General features: G+C 24.7%; 4 protein-coding genes and 3 non-coding genes across 7 annotated transcripts; 5 read left to right on the forward strand and 2 right to left on the reverse strand.

Annotated features, from left to right (window-relative positions):
• Nucleotides 1-1,101: 1,101 nt before the first annotated feature.
• On the forward strand, nt 1,102-1,922 carry PY17X_0701100 (uncharacterized protein; the record flags this gene model as incomplete). Its single annotated transcript, XM_721488.1, has 2 exons — nt 1,102-1,172; nt 1,364-1,922. The coding sequence occupies 2 exons, from the start codon at nt 1,102-1,104 to the stop codon at nt 1,920-1,922; spliced, it is 630 nt and encodes a 209-aa protein (XP_726581.1).
• Nucleotides 1,923-4,551: 2,629 nt separating this feature from the next.
• Nucleotides 4,552-6,608, forward strand: PY17X_0701110 (the record flags this gene model as incomplete). Its single annotated transcript, XR_004618857.1, has 1 exon — nt 4,552-6,608. It is a non-coding gene; the product is annotated as an 18S ribosomal RNA (ribosomal RNA).
• A 336-nt stretch (nt 6,609-6,944) lies between these two features.
• PY17X_0701131 lies at nt 6,945-7,098 on the forward strand. The gene has a single exon (XR_004618858.1). It is a non-coding gene; the product is annotated as a 5.8S ribosomal RNA (ribosomal RNA).
• A 331-nt stretch (nt 7,099-7,429) lies between these two features.
• Nucleotides 7,430-11,155, forward strand: PY17X_0701151. The gene has a single exon (XR_004618859.1). It is a non-coding gene; the product is annotated as a 28S ribosomal RNA (ribosomal RNA).
• Nucleotides 11,156-12,938: 1,783 nt separating this feature from the next.
• PY17X_0701171 (Plasmodium exported protein (PHIST), unknown function) lies at nt 12,939-13,835 on the reverse strand (the record flags this gene model as incomplete). The annotated part of the gene is made up of 1 exon (XM_719884.2): nt 12,939-13,835. The coding sequence occupies one exon, from the start codon at nt 13,833-13,835 to the stop codon at nt 12,939-12,941; it is 897 nt and encodes a 298-aa protein (XP_724977.2).
• Nucleotides 13,836-15,338: 1,503 nt separating this feature from the next.
• On the reverse strand, nt 15,339-18,983 carry PY17X_0701200 (reticulocyte binding protein, putative; the record flags this gene model as incomplete). The annotated part of the gene is made up of 2 exons (XM_022955462.2): nt 15,339-18,811; nt 18,926-18,983. 2 exons carry the CDS (start codon nt 18,981-18,983, stop codon nt 15,339-15,341), a joined length of 3,531 nt encoding a protein of 1,176 aa, XP_022811741.2.
• A 2,788-nt stretch (nt 18,984-21,771) lies between these two features.
• Nucleotides 21,772-23,299, forward strand: PY17X_0701300 (sporozoite and liver stage tryptophan-rich protein, putative; the record flags this gene model as incomplete). The annotated part of the gene is made up of 2 exons (XM_720274.1): nt 21,772-21,942; nt 22,196-23,299. The coding sequence occupies 2 exons, from the start codon at nt 21,772-21,774 to the stop codon at nt 23,297-23,299; spliced, it is 1,275 nt and encodes a 424-aa protein (XP_725367.1).
• Between the last annotated feature and the right edge of the window lie 881 nt (nt 23,300-24,180).

Consider the following 24,180-nt stretch of genomic DNA (forward strand, 5'->3'; position numbering starts at 1 on the left):
ACTGTTTAATATTTATGAACAAATATACCTTAAATATTATTGAGTTTATTTAAAACATATATAATAAGTTTTAATTTTAAAAATTAATATTTTTATTACATATATATTATTCTAATATAAAGAATACAAAGTTCATTTTTTTTTTTATTTTTTTTATTCTAATTTATATATAGGTATGGTGTAGGTCATGTTTATAATAATTATATTTCAAAATGGTGAAAAGCACTTAGGGTCCATAAATACTATACATTAATTATTCAAAAGTGAATTGAAAAAAAAAAAAATTATATTTATATATTACAATTATTTTCGTATAAAAAATATTCTTTCATGTGAAACATGAAATTACCAAATTCCTATAAATATATAAAAAATGGTGAAAGTAGTGCGCTAAATATTATTATATATAATTACCATAATAGTGTAGGTTAGGTTGTATATTATACAAAATAAATATTTTTTTGTCAAAAAAAATGCTAACAAAACTTCAATCATTATTAAATGGTATGAAAAACAAAAAAATAATATAAATAATTGTTTTTTGTCTTATGCCTCATAAAATTAACTAAAATAACTTTTAGTTCATGACCTTTTCTAAATGTTTATATTAAGGATATATTTATAATTATTGCTATTAAAATAAATAATAATTTTTATAGATCTTTTTCAATAAAGATGCACATTATTGGTAGTGAAAGCTCTAAAATTATAATAATACTATATATGTTTACTATATTATTATATTTACAAAATAATAAAAAAGTTAAATAAAGCATTTAAGATACTAAAAAATTATTGCATATAATTAGATAAACTATAAATTTATTAATTCGGAACAATTAAAAAAATATCACATTAGCATACATATATTTAACAAATAATTAAAAAAAATAATACATTTTATATTAAAATTTTTTAAATATTTTATATGATATTTTTTTAAATATTTAAATTATTATAAAGCCATAAAATAAAAATATCCAGTAAATATTCATATTATGCATTTTTTATAAAACATAAGTTATTGACGAAATTAATTAAAAGAATATTTATTTTTTATATAAGAATTATTAAATATAAAATTTAAAATAAATTAAAAAAATGAATACAAAACAGTCTAAGTATCGCAAAATTGTAGCTTCATTCCTTTTGGCTGTTATATGCCTATTGCCGTATGTTCAAAATATTATAAAATATAATGAATGAACTGTGAAATAATATCAACTTCATTATTGTTTTGTATGCTATTATACAGATTATTCCAAAATTGAGTATAAATATTTTTATATACTCAAAATACATACCATAACACAATTTTAATTTCATTTATTTATTTATATATATATATTTTTTTTTATTACAGTTTTTCGGAAAAAAAAAACAATGAAAATATAAAAGAAATTGGCAACATACAAATAAATTCTCGGATTTTATCATCACTGGATCATGATAAGTCATATAATAATCTTCTAAAAACATTTGTTTCAAATGATATGGAATTTAATGACATTGTGGACAAATGGGTTGAATTTGAAAAATCTGTTTATCATTATTGGGAATACATGGAAGATTGTAAATATAACGATTGGTATACAACATTATATGAGACATTGGTGGAAGTCCAGGAAGGGGTAATTGATCCGATAAAATATAGTAAACACTTATGTAATTGGCATGATCTAGTTAAGAAAATTTCACAAAAAAAACACGAAATAAAAAAAAAAGATGATGAATTATTAAAAAAAATAATGGGCAAATTAAAGAAAAAAGTATTTAATAAACAAATTATAAATTGGAAAGATGATGTCGAAGCAATATGGGAAAAGGTAATTAAAGGCAAATTAAGTAACAATACTAAACTTACTGAAATAGTTCGCAACGAATGCCAAAATTGGATCACGACTCAACGAGGTAATCAATGATTATATTAAGTTTTTATTTTTCATGATACGGAAGTAATACCTTTATTATCAAAAAATTCCTAAAACAAAAAATATAACGTGGTTCTATAATTATTTAATCATTTCTTTCTTTATATATATATACATCACCCTAAACAAGACGTATAGATATATTTATCGTTAAAATTTTCGTTAGTGATCATATATCCATATAAATATGTACATATATTTATATATTCTTTATTAAATAATAATATAAAGTTAGAGAATAAATAAGTATAATAAGTTATAATTATTATACAATTCTAACATATGGATATAAACGTAAAATGCATGTTAATATGCCGTAAAATAATGAAATACCGTTGGCAATCTGTATATACATATATATATTTTTATTATATTAATTCTTTTATATTTGTTTTAATTTACTATATGTCTTGATTTATTATTTTTTGTATTACTCTAGTTATATCATTTTTCAGTATCAGTGTTATTCTTAAATATATTTCATAGCGCATTATTTTTTTACATATGAATAACATATTCTTTATATATAGACTCATTACTTAAATATTCCTTTTTTATACTTTTTCTTTTTTGTGTTTACGCATTAAAACTTACTATGAATAATCAAATATATAAATTAATAAAATAAAAATAGAGAAGCATATGCATTTCTTATAATAATTGTTTGTGTTTTTCTAAACACGCTATTGTTTTTTTTGCATGTACCCAAATTTATCAACGTATAATGCAAATTATTCTATTTTTGTTCTTAAAAGGTGTTGAGTTCAATAAATAAACAATATACATATATAGAAGAGATAGAAACTAATATAATATATTTACGTAATAATACAAAACTCACAATATTATAAAATATTCCCAAATTATTATGTATTTCTCATAATTAACAAGCCCTTTTTTATTTATAAAAGGGTTGTTCCTTTGTTTAAACGTCTATACCCAAAGTTGAGTAATTACTCAATTCATAAAATAATCTTTAACATTTTTATATTCATGATTATAATACACATTTGTATAATTCATTATAGGTAACTTATATAAGATATATTCTTTGCCTTTTGTAATTTGCATAACTTTGGTAAACAAGCATGCTGAACACATTAAACTATGAAGTGTTAAAAAATGAATATTCAGCAAAAAAAAAATAAGAAACTTGAATGAATAATAATCAGTAATAATAAAATTTGATTAAAGGTATATTTGATTAGAGGTATATTTGATTAAAGGTATATTTTATTATAGAAATATTTTATTATATAATTTTTTTTTATAGAATTTTTTTTATAGAATTTTTTTTATAGAATTTTTTTTATAGAATTTTTTTTATAGAATTTTTTTTTATAGAATTTTTTTTTATAAAAATTTGATTTCCGTTTTAAATAAATTTAATTAATAAAAAAAATTATTTCTAAATATATAGATTAAATCATATTAAAGAATGCATGCATACTCATTAAAACTTAAAAGAAAAATGAATTTAAGGGAATACAAAAAATATTAAAACATATATATTATTAGTGGATTGTCTTTATTATATAAATTAAAAACCACATAAAAAAAATATGGTATATAAATATATATATTTATGCGGGCTTACAATATTCGGTGCATGCGCCATAAATTAAAGTGCTTAATACGTGATATATTAAATAAAATAAATATATTTGGGGGGGGGCATACCCTAGAACTTAAATAATTAAATTAGAAAAAAATGAAAAAACGTAAAAAATGAAAAGTCGATTTTTTAAAAAAATAAATAAATAATAATTGAAATTCGCCCTCCATTCGTAGTGTTAATATTAATTAATAATATTAATTATTAAAATTAATTATTAGTATTAATCAAAACAGTTAACAGTTAATATGTTAATTGATTTGAGTAATAAAAATAATTAATATGGCAAATTAAATATGTTTTTATTAATGTTATATGTTATTTATATAATAATGTATAGCAAAATTTATAGTAATTTTTATAGCTAATGAATTGTTAATTATAATAGCAGTTTATTAATTATAAAAATTTATGTTTGTTTATTGATTTGTTTATAATATGGACCAAAATATGAAATTTTTTGGCGTTTGAAATGACACAGGAAATTTCAAATTAAAAAATGATAATAACTTTAAATATATATAAAGTTGTTAATTACGTTAATTTTATATCCGTTCAATTAAATACTATTATTAATACTTTTATTATATATTTTATATATAATAAAATTTGTATAAAAAATGCATCATAATAAAGAAATACAAAAATTTTTATATAAAAATTATTGTGCTTCGTTTTATTAGGTGCGACTAATCTTATTATGTCTTTATATTTGAAAATAAAGAAATAATTAAGATAATTTACATATAAAACATCAAATAAGAAATTTTATAATTAATTTTATAAAAGATAATAAAAAATATATATAATAAAATATAGAATAAAATAATATTTATTATTGTTAATATTGTTTTTTATTGTTTTTATATAATTAATTGTTGTTCTTTAATAATGTTAGGAAATTTCCTGATTTATGAAGAATAGTAATTAAATATGTAAAAATGTAAAGGTAAAAAATAATAAATAATAAATAGTATTTTAAATATATATTTTGATATATATAGTAACCTGGTTGATCTTGCCAGTAGTCATATGCTTGTCTCAAAGATTAAGCCATGCAAGTGAAAGTATATGCATATTTTATATGTAGAAACTGCGAACGGCTCATTAAAACAGTTATAATCTACTTGACATTTTATTATAAGGATAACTACGGAAAAGCTGTAGCTAATACTTGCTTTAAGTGCTTTTTACTCTCCGGAGTAATTAGCATGTATTTGTTAAGCCTTATAAGAAAAATTTTTAATTAAAGGAATTATAACAAAGAAGTAACACATAATATATTTATTATATTTAGTGTGTATCAATCGAGTTTCTGACCTATCAGCTTTTGATGTTAGGGTATTGGCCTAACATGGCTATGACGGGTAACGGGGAATTAGAGTTCGATTCCGGAGAGGGAGCCTGAGAAATAGCTACCACATCTAAGGAAGGCAGCAGGCGCGTAAATTACCCAATTCTAAATAAGAGAGGTAGTGACAAGAAATAACAATATAAGGCCAAATTTTGGTTTTATAATTGGAATGATGGGAATTTAAAACCTTCCCAAAAATCAATTGGAGGGCAAGTCTGGTGCCAGCAGCCGCGGTAATTCCAGCTCCAATAGCGTATATTAAAATTGTTGCAGTTAAAACGCTCGTAGTTGAACTTCAAGGGTATTATTATTTTAAGCAACTCACTTGGCTAGATTCTTGGCTCCGCCTCGATATCTCATGCCTCGTTGCAGTTCTTTTAATTACTGGCCCTTTGAGAGCCCACTGATTTATCATTGGGCTCTCGTTACTTTGAGTAAATTAGAGTGTTCAAAGCAAACAGTTAAAGCGTTTTCGCGTTTGAATACTATAGCATGGAATAACAAAATTGAACAAGTCAAATTTTTTGTTCTTTTTTCTTATTTTGGCTTAGTTACGATTAATAGGAGTAGCTTGGGGGCATTTGTATTCAGATGTCAGAGGTGAAATTCTTAGATTTTCTGGAGACAAACAACTGCGAAAGCATTTGCCTAAAATACTTCCATTAATCAAGAACGAAAGTTAAGGGAGTGAAGACGATCAGATACCGTCGTAATCTTAACCATAAACTATGCCGACTAGGTTTTGGATGAAAATTTATAAATAAGATTTCCCTCCGGGGAATTCTTAGATTGCTTCCTTCAGTACCTTATGAGAAATCAAAGTCTTTGGGTTCTGGGGCGAGTATTCGCGCAAGCGAGAAAGTTAAAAGAATTGACGGAAGGGCACCACCAGGCGTGGAGCTTGCGGCTTAATTTGACTCAACACGGGGAAACTCACTAGTTTAAGACAAGAGTAGGATTGACAGATTAATAGCTCTTTCTTGATTTCTTGGATGGTGATGCATGGCCGTTTTTAGTTCGTGAATATGATTTGTCTGGTTAATTCCGATAACGAACGAGATCTTAACCTGCTAATTAGCGGCGAGTACGCTATATCCTTTATCGGGGGATTGGTTTTGACGTTTTTGCGGTCATACTGCTTAATCAATTGGTTTACCTTTTGCTCTTTTGCGGTATGTTTCTCGCATCTTCGACATGCCTCTCTTCTGATAAGGATGTATTCGCTTTATTTAATGCTTCTTAGAGGAACGATGTGTGTCTAACACAAGGAAGTTTAAGGCAACAACAGGTCTGTGATGTCCTTAGATATACTAGGCTGCACGCGTGCTACACTGATATGTAAAACGAGTGCTTAAATTTATATCTGCGCGTGGGTGTCAAAGCCTACGCGCCAGCATATATTTTTCCTCCACTGAAAAGTGTAGGTAATCTTTATCAATACATATCGTGATGGGGATAGATTATTGCAATTATTAATCTTGAACGAGGAATGCCTAGTAAGCATGATTCATCAGATTGTGCTGACTACGTCCCTGCCCTTTGTACACACCGCCCGTCGCTCCTACCGATTGAAAGATATGATGAATTGTTTGGACAAGAAAATAGAAATTTTATTTTTATTTTTTTGGAAGGACCGTAAATCCTATCTTTTAAAGGAAGGAGAAGTCGTAACAAGGTTTCCGTAGGTGAACCTGCGGAAGGATCATTATTATTATACGATTTAAAGATTGTATGCTAATATTTATTAAGTTAGTAATTAATTTAATTAATAATAGTATATTAATCTTTGTATATATTTTTATTATTGTATTAAATATATATAGTGATGATTTGCTATATATACTTGTATATGTAATGAATTATTATTATATATGTTTAGTATATATAATAAAAATATATACATTACAAGTCTTAACTATCAATTTTTTGCATGACTTTTATTTTTTATATTAAATTTTGTGTTTATTTTTTTAATATAAAACGATTAAATATATTATCTGTGTTTAATATATATAATTGTATTATATAAAAAAATAAATTAGCACAATCTTAACGATGGATGTCTTGGTTCCTACAGCGATGAAGGCCGCAGCAAAGTGCGATAAGCAATGAAAATTGCAATGACTGTGAATCATCGGACCGCTGAATGTAAACTACGCCAATTTCTCTCTCGAGAAATAGTGGCACTCCCTCATAAGTATATTTTATTATATTTATATTTGTATATAAATATTATTTAGAAAAGGCATATGTTTTTTCTAATTTTTTCTGAAAAGAGGAAGTATTTCTAGCATAAGCTTTTTCAATTGTTTAACAATAGAAAAAGATAGAAATAATCTGTAATAGGATAATTTCGCCGAAAATTTAATATTTTCAAAAAGCTAAATAAAATATTTATATTTTGTTGTGCTTTATTTATGCTTGAAGTATGGATTTGACGAAAAAGGGTATTTATATTCGTATATGTATAGTAATATTGTATTATGCTGGGAGGGCATATCCGCCGAATTTAAGCATATAATTAAGCGGAAGAAAAGAAAATAACAATGATTCCTTTAGTAACGGCGAGTGAACAAGGAAAAGCTCAAAAGGAAAATCCGCTTTGCGGTGAAAACTGCAGTGTGGAATTGTCTGGTTGGGGTTTAGTCCTCTCTATGTTTTTGTTGGGAGCGAAATGAGTAGGAATACTATTCCTTAGAGGGTGAAAGGCCCGTAGTTCCCTACAATTATAGATGGACTATTCTCTGTAGAGTCGTGTTCTTTGAGATTGGAGCACAAATGTGTGTGATACATTTCACATAAAGCTAAATATTTGTAGGAGACCGATAGCAAACAAGTACCGTGAGGGAAAGATGAAATAGTACTCAGGAATGAGGTTTAAATAGTACCTGAAATCGTTAAGATGGAACGGATTGAGAGAGAAATAACGTAAGATGGGATTTATTTCTATGCTCCTACTGGAGCCATGCTTTAACTCCTATCTTATTAAAAGGAGCATCAGTGAATTCTGGCATTTGCATTATAATTAACGGGTTATTTTTGCTTCGGCAACGATATCGCATCTCCTTCCGCTAATTTGGTTGGAGAAATAATTATTATTGCTTGCTATATTTACTGAGGTATTCAATTTGCAGGGCTTGCCCCGCTAATTTATGTTGCTTCTAAACAGTACTTTCTTAACCCACTCGTCTTGAAACACGGACCAAGGAGTCTAACAAATGTGCGAGCGTATATATGTTACGAACTATAACAAAGAATGAAAATTCTTCTATTTACGCGTAATTAATGTAATTTTGGTAGATTTTTAGGGGTGTTCCCCTAATTTGCATACCATGCCGGTTGGCGATTATGCTTAATTGAGTATGAGTATATTTGTTAGGACCCGAGAGGCTTTGAACTAAGCGTGATGAGATTGAAGTCAGACGAAAGTCTGATGGAAGATCGAATTGATACTGACGTGCAAATCGTTCATTTCAATCACGTTTAGGGGCGAAAGACTAATCGAAAGGCCTATTAGCTGGTTATTTTCGAAAGATCTCTCAGGATCGCTGGAGTTGATTAATATAGTTTTACGAGGTAGAGATAATGATTAGAGGAATCAGGGAAATCGTTTTCCTTGACCTATTCTCAAACTCCCAATACGTAATAAGGGATTAATAACTTAATTGTATTTTTCCCACTATAAATAAAATAACTCCAAGTGGGCCATTTTTGGTAAGCAGAACTGGCGATGAGGGATGCTCCTAACGCTTGGATAAGGTGCCTAAATATTCGCTCATGAGATCCCATAAAAGGTGTTGGTTCATAATGACAGTAGGACGGTGGTCATGGAAGTCGAAATCCGCTAAGGAGTGTGTAACAACTCACCTACCGAATGAACTAGCCCTGAAAATGGATGGCGCTAAAGCGGATTACCGATACCAAGCCATAGAAAGAGATTTAAGGGTTTTTTGGGTTCCCCCGACTAATCTTTTTTTGAATCTTTCTATGAGTAGAAAATCGTGGGGTTTGTGTAGAAGCAAGATGCGTGAGCTCTTGTGGAACATATCCCTAGTGCAGATCTTGGTGGAAGTAGCAATTATTCAAATGAGAACTTTGAAGACTGAAGTGGAGAAGGGTTTCTTGTCAACTGTGATTGTACAAGAGTTAGCCGCTCCTAAGGGAAAGCTGAAATGCGTTTAAATGGGGTTCTGATGCCGCGGGCAACCGCGACCACTCTCCCCGTCCCGAAAGGGAAACAGGTTGATATTCCTGTGCCGATAGTAATTTGGGTATTTGAGATGGTAACATATATATAAATGAACTCCTTTACGTAGGTCTTACACTCGGGGTGCGTTTTCTTTGCACTTTAACTTTATAGCCGACCTCGGAATCAATTTAGTTGGAGAAGAGGTTTGCTGAATTCAATTCGGGGCAATCTGCTATGAGCGGAGCAATCCACTCTCGTATGATTCCCCGTTTTGAGTAATAGTAATTCATTTTTATGGATTATCCGAAGCCGTAAGGACTACCCTTGAAAAAAGGAGGGAACAGCAAGAAATGGGTTTACTCATTCCTTGTCGCCCTGATTTACTTGTATGAGCGTACCAACAACCGCATCAGGTCTCCTAGGTTAACAGCCTCTGGTTAAATAGAAAAAAGTAAGTAAGGGAAGTCGGCAAAATAGATCCGTAACTTCGGGAAAAGGATTGGCTCTGAGGACATATGAGTAGAGCAGTTTAAATTAACGTTTGAAAAATGATTTAAAGAAAGCACCTTGGTTCGCCATCGTGTTTTTATTTTATTTCGTTTATCTCATGTTTATTTTATTCTATCCCTCTACTCGCCGCTATTTTAACGTCACTTCGGTGGCGTTTTTATGGCATTATCATGTTAACTCAGAACTGAAACGGACAAGGGGAATCCGACTGTTTAATTAAAACATAGCATTGTGAAAGCCACAAATGGTATTAACACAATGTGATTTCTGCCCAGTGCTTTGAATGTCAACTTGATGAAATTCAATCAAGCGCAGGTAAACGGCGGGAGTAACTATGACTCTCTTAAGGTAGCCAAATGCCTCGTCATCTAATTAGTGACGCGCATGAATGGATTAACGAGATTCCCACTGTCCCTACTTGCTATCTAGCGAAACCACAGCCAAGGGAACGGGCTTGGCCAAATCAGCGGGGAAAGAAGACCCTGTTGAGCTTTACTCTAGTCTGGCTTTGTGAAACGACTTAAGAGGTGTAGCATAAGTGGGAGCAGAGATTGAAATATATTTTTGCGACAGTGAAATACCACTACTTTTAAAGTTGTTTTACTTATCTATTTATAGGGAAATATATTTACGTTTGCCAGCTTGCTGGTTCTGCGTATCTGATATTATTTGAGTTTGATGAGATCCGCAAGGATCCCATTTCTCTCCCGCTTCTATGGAGACATAGCCAGGTGGGGAGTTTGACTGGGGCGGTACATCTGTTAAACAATAACGCAGATGTCCAAAGACAAGCTCAAAGAGAACAGAAATCTCTTGTAGACTAAAAGGGGAAAAGCTTGTTTGATTTCTATTTTCAGAAAAAGTAGAAAACGTGAAAGCGTGGCCTATCGATCCTTTATATTTGCAAAATGACGGGACTTGCTCCCTACTGTGCATATAGAGGTGTCTGAAAAGTTACCACAGGGATAACTGGCTTGTGGCTGCCAAGCGCTCCTAGCGACGTAGCTTTTTGATCCTTCGATGTCGGCTCTTCCTATCATTGGGACGCAGAAGTCTCAAAGTGTCGGATTGTTCACCCGCTAATAGGGAACGTGAGCTGGGTTTAGACCGTCGTGAGACAGGTTAGTTTTACCCTACTGATGAATTTATTATTTTTATATATAATGTATTGTGACAGTAATCCAACTTGGTACGAGAGGATTAGTTGGTTCAGACAGTTGGTACAGCAATTGGTTGACAAACCAGTGTTGCGAAGCTAAGTCTGTTGGATAATGGCTGAACGCCTCTTAAGCCAGAACCCATGCTGATTAAACAATACTATTTCGTTCTTCTTTGTTTCTACTTTTACTGCTGATGTAAAAGCGAAGCTATATGTATAACATCTGTTATACAATTAATCCCATTGCCATTTGGAGGCTTGCCTCCTTTTGGTTCTTGTAATTAACAACAAAGTTGAATTACACAAACTGTAGACGACTTTTTGGCCTCGGGGTGCTGTAAACATGAAAGTAAACTTTGTTTTACGATCTGTTGAGGCTTATCCTCTGTGGTAAAGTGTTCTTATTTTATATATTAATTATAAATATTTATAATTAATTATATAATTATTAATTACTTAAAAAATACTACTATATAAAAAATATATTTTAATTGGTATAATTTATACCTTTTAAAATTATTTTTTATATAACCCTTAACAATTTTAATAAATCAAATTTTTACTTATTATGTATTTATTTTTATATAACATGTTTTTACATAACTTATTCTATTATTAGTTCAATTTAATGTTTAGGAAAATTGTAAAATGTATATTTAATATTTTTTTAAAAATTTTATACTTACCTCAAAAATGACATTATAACTTGTAAATAATAATAATATAATTTTTTGGTACCTATAAAAATAATAAGTCATTAATTTTTTTTTAATAATATATTTTCAATACTTAATATAATAATAAACTTTTTAAAAATACTACTAAAAGTTTTTTGTAAAATAAGAAGAAAAATATAGTGTGTTTTTTTCCCTTATATATTTTTTAGTTTATGATATTCTAGAATTATGTATAAAATTACGGTAATAAATTTTCCAACATATATTTAATATGATATTATTATAGATTATGTTAAAGATTATGTAATGTATTTCCAACATGTATTTATAATATTTTTTATGTTATGATATTTCCTATATTATGTTAAAACTTATCTAATAATTTTCCAACTATTTTTATCGTATATTTTTAAGTTAGATATTATAGATTATGTTAAAATTTATTATATTAAAATTATTTTTTTTATATTTTACACTAAGTTATTTTATTATTATATATAAAAGTAAAAATCTTTTGTATATACTATTAATAATATTTATTAATACTTGTATTTATAATTTTTTTTTATAATTAACTCTAAATAATATACTCCTTATTTTTTGTTTAATCAAAACTTGCAATATTAAGTGCTCCTTAAAATTTTTTATTTCCATAAAATCTTTTAGGTTTTTTATATTTTTATATTTTGGTGTGCTATAAAATCTATGGGCTTTTACAAAAATTAAAAAGTAAAGGTTTTATTATTTATAAAGTTCCTTTTTATTACATATTATTATAAAAAATTGTTTTTATTTTTTATAGAAGTATTGATTTAATAAGATATTAATAAATGAAAAGTAAGAGCGTTTAAAAATGTATAAATACAACTCATACAAATATTATTATGTGCCATTATTAATTAATAATATTGATTATATTATTATAACATTAAATATTCAATTATAATATTAGTATATACATTTTTATATACTATAATAATTAATAAAACGAGTGCCCTAAAGTTATGCTTACATGATGTTACTATTTCATGTACAAGTTGAGGCTAATAAATCATTTAAATAATTGTATTTATTATTGTTCGATTTTTATGTAGATAACACTATTATAAAAATATTTTCTTATATATGTTTGAACAACTATCAAATACCTATTTTTACATTAAATTTTTTGAAAACATGTTCATACTTTATTAAATTATTGGTATGAAGCCCAATCCTTTTTTTTTTTCAATATAAATTTAACTTTATTTTTATAAGATAAAAAGTTTTATAGTTGTATTATACACTAAAAAAATAATATAAATATTGCTATATAGCAGCATATATATTTAACTAAACATATTAATGTTTATATTTATAAAATACAAATCACACAAAAAAAAAAATCAAATCATATACAAACATATATTTTGTTAAAAATTGCATATTGTTTTTGATATGCTTCCATACTATATAAGTTATAAAATATAATATTCATTAATATTTACTATCCCCCCATGAAATTTAGTTTGCATATTTCATTAGTTTCGTCACGAATGCATTTTCCCATCTTTTAAACATGAAGTCACTAGTATTATAATGCCATTCTGATATTTTATCCTCTATATGATCAATAAACTTTATTTTACAACATACACATCCTCCATAGCATTTCATTAAATCATATAAATCATTATAATAATTTCTATTTCTTTCCAATAAATAACTCAATATACATGTGGTAAGCATGTCCCACTCTTTCATTATAACTTCTTTTTCTACATTATACTCTTTTACAATTGCTTCACATATTTTCCACAATTTGTCCCTAAATTCCATATACTTTGTTTTTTCGAAATTCCGAAAATAACTATATATAATATGTATGCATTTATTCTCTATTACACTATATTTAGTTTTATTGTTTGCATATGATAATAACAAAATTTCTTTTAATTTTTTCCATAAATTAAAAATATTCATATTATTACCTACTCTTTCAAACTCCGTAATATTATCTATTATATGATTATTATAATATTCATTATCATAATCATCTGAAATTGTATCATTATTTGCCATTTCATTAGAATCTATCAAATTTTCAACGTTATCATCAACATTGTCATCATTCATTTCGCCATTTTCTGACAATTCATTATCTTCTGTTAAAATATCACAATGTGTGTACTCTTCTTCTAATGTAATCATTGACATGTTTTCAATATGATCGATATGATGCATTGTCATTTCGCCAGAATTGTTATTCAAATTCATAACAGACGATAAGTTCATATCCTCATTATACATTCGTTCCTTTTTGTTTATCTCATCATGATCCAAACCTTCTTCATTGCTTATGGTATAATTACTCAAGTCTCTATTTACATCATCATTGCATATATTGTAAATATCATCCATATTTATACTTCACTAACTTTTTTTTTTTCCTTTTAAAGTACTCATCAATCAATATAAATATAATATACATGGATTTTTTTTATTATTGATAAGTGGTATAACAATCACATTCATGTTTCATATTTTTAAATACGCCCAAATGTAATAATATACAAATACTTATTCATAATTATACTTTCAAATTATATTCCATACAAATATTATTATAATGTATATTTTCTTTCTGCTTTTTCAAGAATTGAGATTAATATTTTATTTTATAAAAAATCTTTAAAATATATAAATGAAAAAAATAATTGAGAGTGAAATTATTTTTAACCAACCCTTTACTACAATCTAATATGTTATCTTATTTTCATAATTTTTTTTGGACATATATAAAATACTTATTAAAAATAATTAAATATTCATTCATTTATATTTTCATATAAAACCATCTTTAAAAAAAAATTAATAAAAATAGGATATTATTTATATGTTATTGTTTTAAACAAAAATGTCATTAAGGATATCTCATTAAAAAAAATGTGTCATAATGTATTATGTGCACCTTGATTCTTAAAAAAAGATCAAAAAAATCACACATTACACAAAATCAACTGTAATTTTAAGGCTGCTCTTTTAAATGAATTAAATGAATTAACGTATTATATAAAACCAATTTATTTGGGATTTTTTTTTATACACTAACGGTTTTAAAATATTAATATTATTATGCTTTAAAAATTAAAAAAATACATAAAAGGATCTAAAAATTAATGGTAAAAAAAACAATAATAATGGAACTATTCGCAGGTAAATTGTATATTGAAAGGATATATATGTTTGCAAATTTTTTAACTTTCCTTTTTTAAGTTTCTTGCACAATTTAATCGCCCCTAAATATGCATACTCGTCAATTTTAATTATATAAGAACAGCCTTTAAATGTAATGAATTTGTAATTTAAATTATATAACAATTTTATAATCACTACGAATAAAACCGTTTGTATTTCATGCTTATCTGAATATATTATATCTATAATCATGTTTTTGACTCGATTATTTGAAAGTTAAAAAAACAAGCACTATAGACATAATTGCCCATCTTAAATGTATAGCTAATTAAAAATTATTAATATATATGTTTTTGTATGTGTCGCAAGCATGTGTTTGTTAGGTGTATGCGACAAAAAGAGAATAAATATAATTAACCCGTTTATTTGGCAATTATATTAAATAAAATTTATTTCAAACGTAAAAAAAAAAAAGCAAAAAAAAAATAAACAAAAAAGTGTGTTAATTAAAAACTTAAATTTTAACGAAATAAAGCACAAATATTATATATATAATTACATTTTTCATTACAATATATCTATACTCCATAGAGGAATTCTTTGAGCATAAATATTATGTCATTTAAAAAAATAAAAATATATATTATAAAAATAAATCCAGCATGGATATATGTACTTATAATTTTCCCATCATACACATATAATATATTATATTTTATCTGTTAATTACATGTAATTGTTTTCATCTAAATATATTTCTATATCACCATTCTGGTCATATTTATGATTTTCCGCACCTTCACAATATGCTACATCCGTATTAAAGTTAGCTTCATCATTGTTTTTATTTGATTGAGTTGTAATGGTACAATACATGAGTACAAACAGCGTAGCTGCTCCAGCATATGCATAGTAATGTGAATTTCTTGAATCAAAATACCCTTTTTTTGTATTATTGTTTTCAGTTCTTTCACTATTTTCAGTGTTGTCATTGTTTGTATAATTTGTTTCACTTGAATTATTATCTGATAGCACTCCATTTATTTTATCCATCATATTTTCATGCGTTTGTGAACTTTCATTTTGGTGTTTTCGTATTTCTTCATTAGTATCATTAATTAATTTTTCGACATCCATTTTTAATGATATGTATTGTTCGTTTAATGCATTTGTTGAATTTTGAACCTGATCAATTTCATTGACATTTTGCAATAAATTATCATCCTCTATTTCACTATTTTCCATAATTTGTTGTTTAGTCGATGTAAAATATTCTTTTAATGTTGATAATTTGGTTTCAATATCATTTATAGTTGTAGTGTTTAACTTATCATCAATCATCGATATTTTATTATTTAATGTTTCTATAGAACTATTTTTGACCGTTTCGTTGATGTTATCATAATTTTGTATTGCTTGAATACTTTGTCTCAATAAATCATTTAATACATTTTTACCATTTATTATATTTTTAATCAATTCATAAATTGATTGATATTGCTGCATCACAGTATTTAATACTTTATAATTGTCCATTCTTTTATTAGTGGTTTGAATTTGTTTTGTTTCATCACTAACTGTCGTTTTAATATCGTTAACTTTATTTCTATATTTGTTTAAATACTCTTCTGAAGTATACTCTTTAATTTGTTCTATAAGTTTTTTAACTTGTAAATATTCACCGTTTGAATTGGGGTATATTTTTTTGACTTCATTATCATATTTTGGTAAACTAGTTTTAACTTCATTTGAAATCTTACTTATTTCTTCAATATCTTTAAGTATTATATTTTCTTTGGATATAAAATTATTGCTGTATTCTAATATTTTTTTAGAATCATATTCATAATCTTGATAGTTTCCATTGTTTGTATGATAATTTTGAACAACCATGTTTTTCTTTTTTAATATTTCTTCTTTATAATTTTTTAATTCATTGTATAAACCATAATAGCTATCGATACTAGATTGTAAGTGTTTATCTATAGTTTGAACCGAATTTAGTATACTCGATAAATCATTTATCATATGATAATATGTATATGTTTTTATTTCGTTTATAAGTTCTAAAAGAGCTTCTTTTTTATTATTCACATTATTTAAGACCTTAGAAATTTCATCAAATGTAATATTATTTATTTTATCATATTTAGAATCCAATTCCCCTAAATGTTTTTTAATTTGTTCATCATTTTGTGCTGCTTCAATCATATTTTCATTAATCAAAGTTGAACATTCAGCAACCAAATTTTCTACACCATCATTATAAAAATTTTTAAACTCTAATTTTATATCATCATTTATTTTATTTTTTTTATTTGCAAAATCCACTACTTCATATAACGAATCATTTAATAAAATGTTAATTTGATTAATATAATTTTCTATATCCTTTTTTAATTCAATTAATTTTTCTAACTCTTTTTTCTTTTCATTTATATTTTTTACTTTCATTTTTAGTATATTTTTAGATTCCTGTATATATTTTTGTTGCATATCTTTTTTATTAAATGATTGACACAATTTGGTAATTTGAGATTGCAAATTGAGAACCAATTCATATTTATCTTTTAATGTGCTTATGGTTGATTTTCTTTTAGTTTTCCATGTTTTGGCTTCTTCTAATGCACTGTTGAATCCATCTAATTTTTCATTTAAATCTACTTTATTTGTTTTGTTATTTATTTCTGTTTGAATTTCAGATATTGGTGTGTCACTATTATATATTGTTTCCATTAATTTAATTAAATCTTCTAATTTTTTTATTAATAACACAATTTGGGGTATTAAATCATTGTTTCCACTTTCAGAATTCTTTAAGTTTACATTTTTGTCATATGAATCTACATTTTTTTCAAATGTTTTATGAAATATATCCTTTAAATTGTTTAATATTTTTTTAGGTTGTGACATATCGTAATCGTAACTATCATCATGAACTATTCTATTAGAACTTGGATCTAATTTTCCAATTAAAATTTGTGTGAGGAAATTAAATATATTGTTTATTTGTGTCTTTTTGGTATTATATAATTTGTCTAAATTAATTAATATATTATAACTAAATTTAAAAATTGCATAATCATCTCCTAAACCAGAAATACTATTTATGACATTATTTGTATAAGTTTTATAAGGATTATCAATGTGTTGTAAACCCATTATAACATTGTATTTAGTAGTATAAATTTTTGTATGTTTTTCGTATAGTTTTATTATATGATTAATTTCTTTCTGCATAAATTTTATTGTATCTAAATTAGCTTTTAATTCAGATTCAATTTCAACAATATTTGCAATTTCATTTATGAAATTTGAAACATTTTTTACTTCATTAATAGACAATTTTTTTATTTTTTCAAAGTCATTATTAATTTCATTTTTAACTAAATCAATACGACTATTATAAACTGGTGCAAGTGTCAAAGGTGTATTTATGCTCATAACATTATACATATCGTATTTATCATATTTTTTAATTTCATTTATATCATTATTAAGTGTATTGAATTTTGATTTTATACATTGAACCAAATTTGTTCTTTTTGTTTTTAATAAACTATAAGTGTTTTGAAAATTTTGATTTTGATAATTATATGCCGGATTTTCTAAATTTTCTATTGCCATAGATAAGTCTTTTTTCATTTCTTCGCATGAATTTTCAAAATTTTTTATTTTCTCACTATAACTGGCAACTTTATCCCATATACGATTAATTCCCAATGTACTAATAGCTATAACATTATATAACGAATTTTTAATGTGCTCATGTCCATATATAGGCTTATAATATTCACACAAAGAACCATCATCCTCTTCCCACTCATTATATATTATATCAATAGTATTTAAAATGTTAGAATATAATGAATTGGTACTAGATGTTTCAATATAAGAATTACCAGCTATTTCTGCAGATTTTACCCCTTTATTTTGATCATTAAGCATAATAAAGTCATAAGGGATTCCTTCTTTTTCACCTTGATTAGATGATGCATCATTTACATCATTACTATAGTTTATATCTTCTGTGTCATTATAATCTATATTTGGTAAGTTCAAAGTATCTATGCTTGTTTCATTTTTTGCTCCATGATTTAAAAGTTCACTTTTATTTAAATTGTCATCAAGTGTTAATGAGTTTGCCTGATAACGTGTGTTCAAAGCCCTCGTTAAAATGCTTTTTCTAGAAAACTCACCTACATATAAATGTTAAATAAAAATTAAAGAGTATTAAAATGATGAAATATATATTTAGTTCTATGTACACGATAAAATAACACATTATAACCATACACAAATATATTTATTACCACAAAGTAAGACAAATAAACCAATAATAGTCTTTTTCAAATGCTTATATTCCCTCATATTTATACGATTAATATTTTTTATACAAATTAAATAAAAAATTAACTTATAATTTCATGCCAGACAATAATTCATCTCTATTACACTTCAAAAAAATATAAACTATATATATAACTTAAATATTTAATAAAAAAAAATTATTAAATACTGAAAATCTCAAATAAAAAAATAATTTAATATATATATATTTATATAATTATATTAAATTCTATAGCATCACAAATTTGCTACCGAATAACCATAGTTTCTACATGCAAGAAATGTGTTGTAAGAAAAACGAATTATTTATAAAATTCGAATAATCAAAAAAAAAAAAAAAAAAAGTTTAATTAGTCAAAAAAATAATAAATAAGTAATTAATATCATATTATACAATTGAATAAAAAAAAGAATTATAAACACATTTGTAATAATAATTAAATAACAATATATAAAAAAATTATAAAATCTTTTTCATTCGGGTGGTTCATTTAAAGCTTTTTATATTGGTGCCTTAATAAATTATCTATATATTTAGAAAAACAAAATATAATTATAATATTTATTTCAAATTAATATACTATATATCACATATACGTCCATTTTATAATATCTATGAATTATATTATATACCCTCATATATAAAATATGCTCACTAAAAAAAACAAAACAAAAATTAATCCGACAACATCCCTTAAGTGCGGTTTTCACTTCCCTTTACCATTAATTAAATAATATTATGACGATTTAAGCATTATATAAATGATGAACAATTTTGACATATTTTTACTTTTCTAACATTTTCTAATTTTATTTTTCATCATTATCTACATTTTAATAAGTTACATTATTCTAAATTTAATATAATTTATGAAGACATTATTATAATAAGAAAATTAGTAACAAATATTATATATACAAAATTGTTTATACCTTTTTTATATTATAAACTTTTTCCAATCCCCCTTTTGTGAAAATTTTTCATTCTTATTAAACATACAAGTTAAAATTATATATCACATTTATTAAGATTTATAATAGTGTTGTAATTTCATACAACATATAATTATTTCTTCAGTTCTACCCTTGATTGTGTCATTTTTAATCGTCCAACCTATAATCAAATTTGTAATGGTATTTAAAAGGATTTATAAAATGCCACTTGCGCATTATTTATACAATATTATAAGACTTACACATGTAAACAATTATTATAATTTTATTAATATATTAAAAAAATTTATAAAAAAAAACTATTTTAATACTTTACAAATAATTATATTTTTCTAAATAGTAACGTAAAAACTGCTTTTATAAATACCCTATATGTATATTATACAACAATTATGTTCCATCAATAATTAATAAATAAAAAAATATATTTATACTATTAATAAAATAGTTTCACTATCAAAAATTGTATATATGAATTAAACACATATTTAACCATCACAATTCAAATGGTTCTAAATATTAATTGAATTTAACCTCAAATGAGTTTAATATTTGCGCAATTTAATCATTTTCAGTTATTATCAAACCCATCTAAATAATATCACATTTATATGATTATATATAATTATTAATGCAAGTTTTATCTATAATATTAATATTTTATAGTATATGTGCTTGAAATAAAGCCAGCTTCTTCCATTTTATTATATATAATTAATAATGCGTTTTTTACCAGCAAAAAATATATATAACTAGGTAATCTATTTATTATATATTAAATTATTCTATAATAATAATTATAATAATAATAATTATTATTATTATAAAAATTATATTAACTAAATAATTATAACATATAATGAATAAAAAAATTTATATTATATTCATTTTTAGCGATAGGTTTATTGTTTTCAACTAATTTAGTATAAGCCTGGTATACTGAGAATTCATAATTATAGGTTTGCTACTTAAAAAAAATTATTAATAAATTTTAATAAATATTATGTTCTTTAACATTATTATATTCGCCAGTTATAAAAATAAAAAAATAGAAATACCCAATATTTATTATTTTGTAAATATTTTCAATTTTTAAAAAATGCATAATAAATTAAATGAAAGTATACCATAAAAAATATTAAGCACATTACTAATTCCAATAGAATTATATAAAAATTATATTATTCATCAAAAATATAATATAATATAATTAATAATTAAAAAATAATAACGGTAATTTTTTTATATTTATTAATATAACAATAAATAGAAACAATATAAAATATAATAATTTTTTTTTTTTGTTATATAACTATCATTATATAAGAATTATAGAAAAAGAAATATAATATATTACCAAAAAACTCCAAATAATCAATATTTAATTAATACACATGTTTTTTTATATTAAAAATATAAAACTATCATCATAACAATTACCCTGAAACGACGATTTATTCGATATTTCAATAACATATGGGTTTTTATTATGGTGATTTCATGATATTACATAATATATATATTGTTGAAATGATATTTTTAGTTTACTTTTTTAATTTTTTTATATTATTTCCGTGATATACATTTTGTTTTCAATTATTTAATTAAAAAAATGTTTATTTGTTAAGCATTCCGAGAAGCACGCATTTTTATATTTTTATATAAAAACAAAAGAATCTAGATACATTAAAAGAAAAATATAACATTGTTTGTTCATATAAAATGCTTATTATATAAACACGATTGAATTCTGGCATTATAATTAAAGTAACATTGAGAAGGAAAAATTAATGATATTTAATTGTCTGACTATATATATATATATATATATAGAAAAAACTGGAAATAAAGAAACATGGATGGATATGAAGAAACATTCAAATTCATTAAAAATAACATTCCCACAACGTGGGTAAAAGATTTAATTCCACAAACCAGCACTATAGCCTCCAATATATCTCATGTATATTCATCTATTTTCTTTATTTTCTCTTCCATACCTTTATACAAAAAGATACTCTATTCGGTAATATATATATATATATAAGAAAAACGCCAAAAAATGTATATTTCCATATGCGTGTATCTATTATACTTCATTATATATTTATGTTTATACTCATATTTGTGTCCCCATTTATGCCACCCTTTGTTTGCATAATTTATATAAACTTTTTCCTTTAGTATTATTACCATATATTTCATTTATAAGATCATTAAAAAAAAGACAATAATTTTTCTATACATATTGTTTTTATTTTTTCTTATATATTTCTTAGAATGTGAAGCATCGACTGAAAACATTTTTTTCTATGCCCGAAAGCAAGATTATACTATGGAAACAAAAAGGAGAACACAGTGATGATGATATGACTGATGATGAATATAGTGACGAAGAGGAATATAATAATGAAGAAGATAGCGAAAATGAATATACTGATGATGAGATAACAGAACAAGACACACGTGAAGATAAGAATTTGATTTCTAAAACAAGTTCCAGTAAATCTAAAAAAACTGTATCAACAAATAATGATAAAACAAGTTCCGACAAAAATGGAAGCAAAAGTAGTGTTATTTCTTTGATAAAAAAAAAACCAACATCTTATAATAACTTAACAGAATATTGGAAAAGAAGACGATGGAAAAAATATTTAAAGAAAGTTGACAATGAATGGCAACTATTAAATTTAGGCATTGAAAATGTAATTAAAAAAATGATAGAAAGAAACAATGTTGAATTAGAAAAATGGAAAACCCAACAAGCAAATAAATGGCTCGATTCAAATCATTTATATGCACAATATGCTTTATTATATAAAAAGACAGTTCCAAGTATTGAAATAGATAATATTATAGAACAAATGGGAAATAAATTAAAGGAAAAAATATATAATCGTTGGAGCAATTTACAAGCAGAAAACGAAAATAATATAAGGAAATGGGTCATAGAACAATGGAATGAATGGAAAAATGCTAAAATAATATCATGGCTAATGTGTGATTGGAAACGAAATGAAAATGAAAAATGGGTTCAATGGAAACATAAGTATAGATATCATTTCAAACATGCCCCCAATCGTGACGAATACCAAGCGTGGCAAAAACGAACTAATATTGAAAAAAAACAATGGAGTAATTGGGTACGAATAAAAGAAGATCACTATATTTATAATATTGGAATTTTATGTAATAAAGAAAAAAATATTTACAAAAGTTCTATTGTTAAATGGATAAATGATATTGTTGACAAATTTGTTAAAAACCCTCAGTTACGTTTATGGATTGAAGAACAACAGGATAAGCCTTTCCCAAATAAAAAATTATTAAAAGGATCAAAAGTAAAATGTTCGAAAAAGTCTAATATTGAAATAAATGCATAATATAGTATCTACTTTTCTCACATGATGACAAAAATAAATACGGATATACTTATTAATCAAAATAAAACCAAATTTTAAATAGTCCATAGAAACTTTAACTATTCAAAAGTTTTTTAAAATCTGCAACTTATTAACGTTGCATATATCAATCAGATATATAGGAATTGGATTCGTATTTCCGCTAAAATATTAAGCATTTAACAAAATTCAAAATAAAAAATACAAAATTTACCAATACACATATATTTTTAAATATGAAATTAATTTTTCATATAACATATTTCCTTATAAATTTATTTGTCTAATATATATTTTTTATAGTTTGTGACCAATATAATTGATTCCCCATTAATTTGTTGCATATATGCTCTAGTCTATTTGCTTATAACTTATTAATATTATTAGTTATTCATTTAATATTTATTTTTGTGATTAACATTTGTTTATACAAAAATATATATACATATATATAATACTTGCATATTTTTGTGCTGCAAATTTATTTTTGTATTTTTTGTTTTTCAATTTTTGATATATTTATAATAATAAAAAATACATATTTTACATTCGATTATATATTAGCATTATTCTTTTTTTTTCTATTTGATTATATTTATTTCGCCAATATATTACATACACTGACTATATTTTTAAAAACACACAATTAATCAATAAAAATATTTTCCTTTGCAATTTCTAAAAAAAATATAATTTTAAAAATCAATAACTTAAATAATAATTATGATAAAATAGTTCTTACTTAAAAGTAATTAAAATTAAAAACGGTTAACATTTATATAAGTAAAGAGAACACCAGGCATAAAAAAAAAACATCTACGATATAATTCACATTGTATCAAATATATAAACATATATGTGAA

Source organism: Plasmodium yoelii (assembly GCF_900002385.2).
Source record: "Plasmodium yoelii strain 17X genome assembly, chromosome: 7".
Lineage (NCBI taxonomy): Eukaryota > Apicomplexa > Aconoidasida > Haemosporida > Plasmodiidae > Plasmodium > Plasmodium yoelii.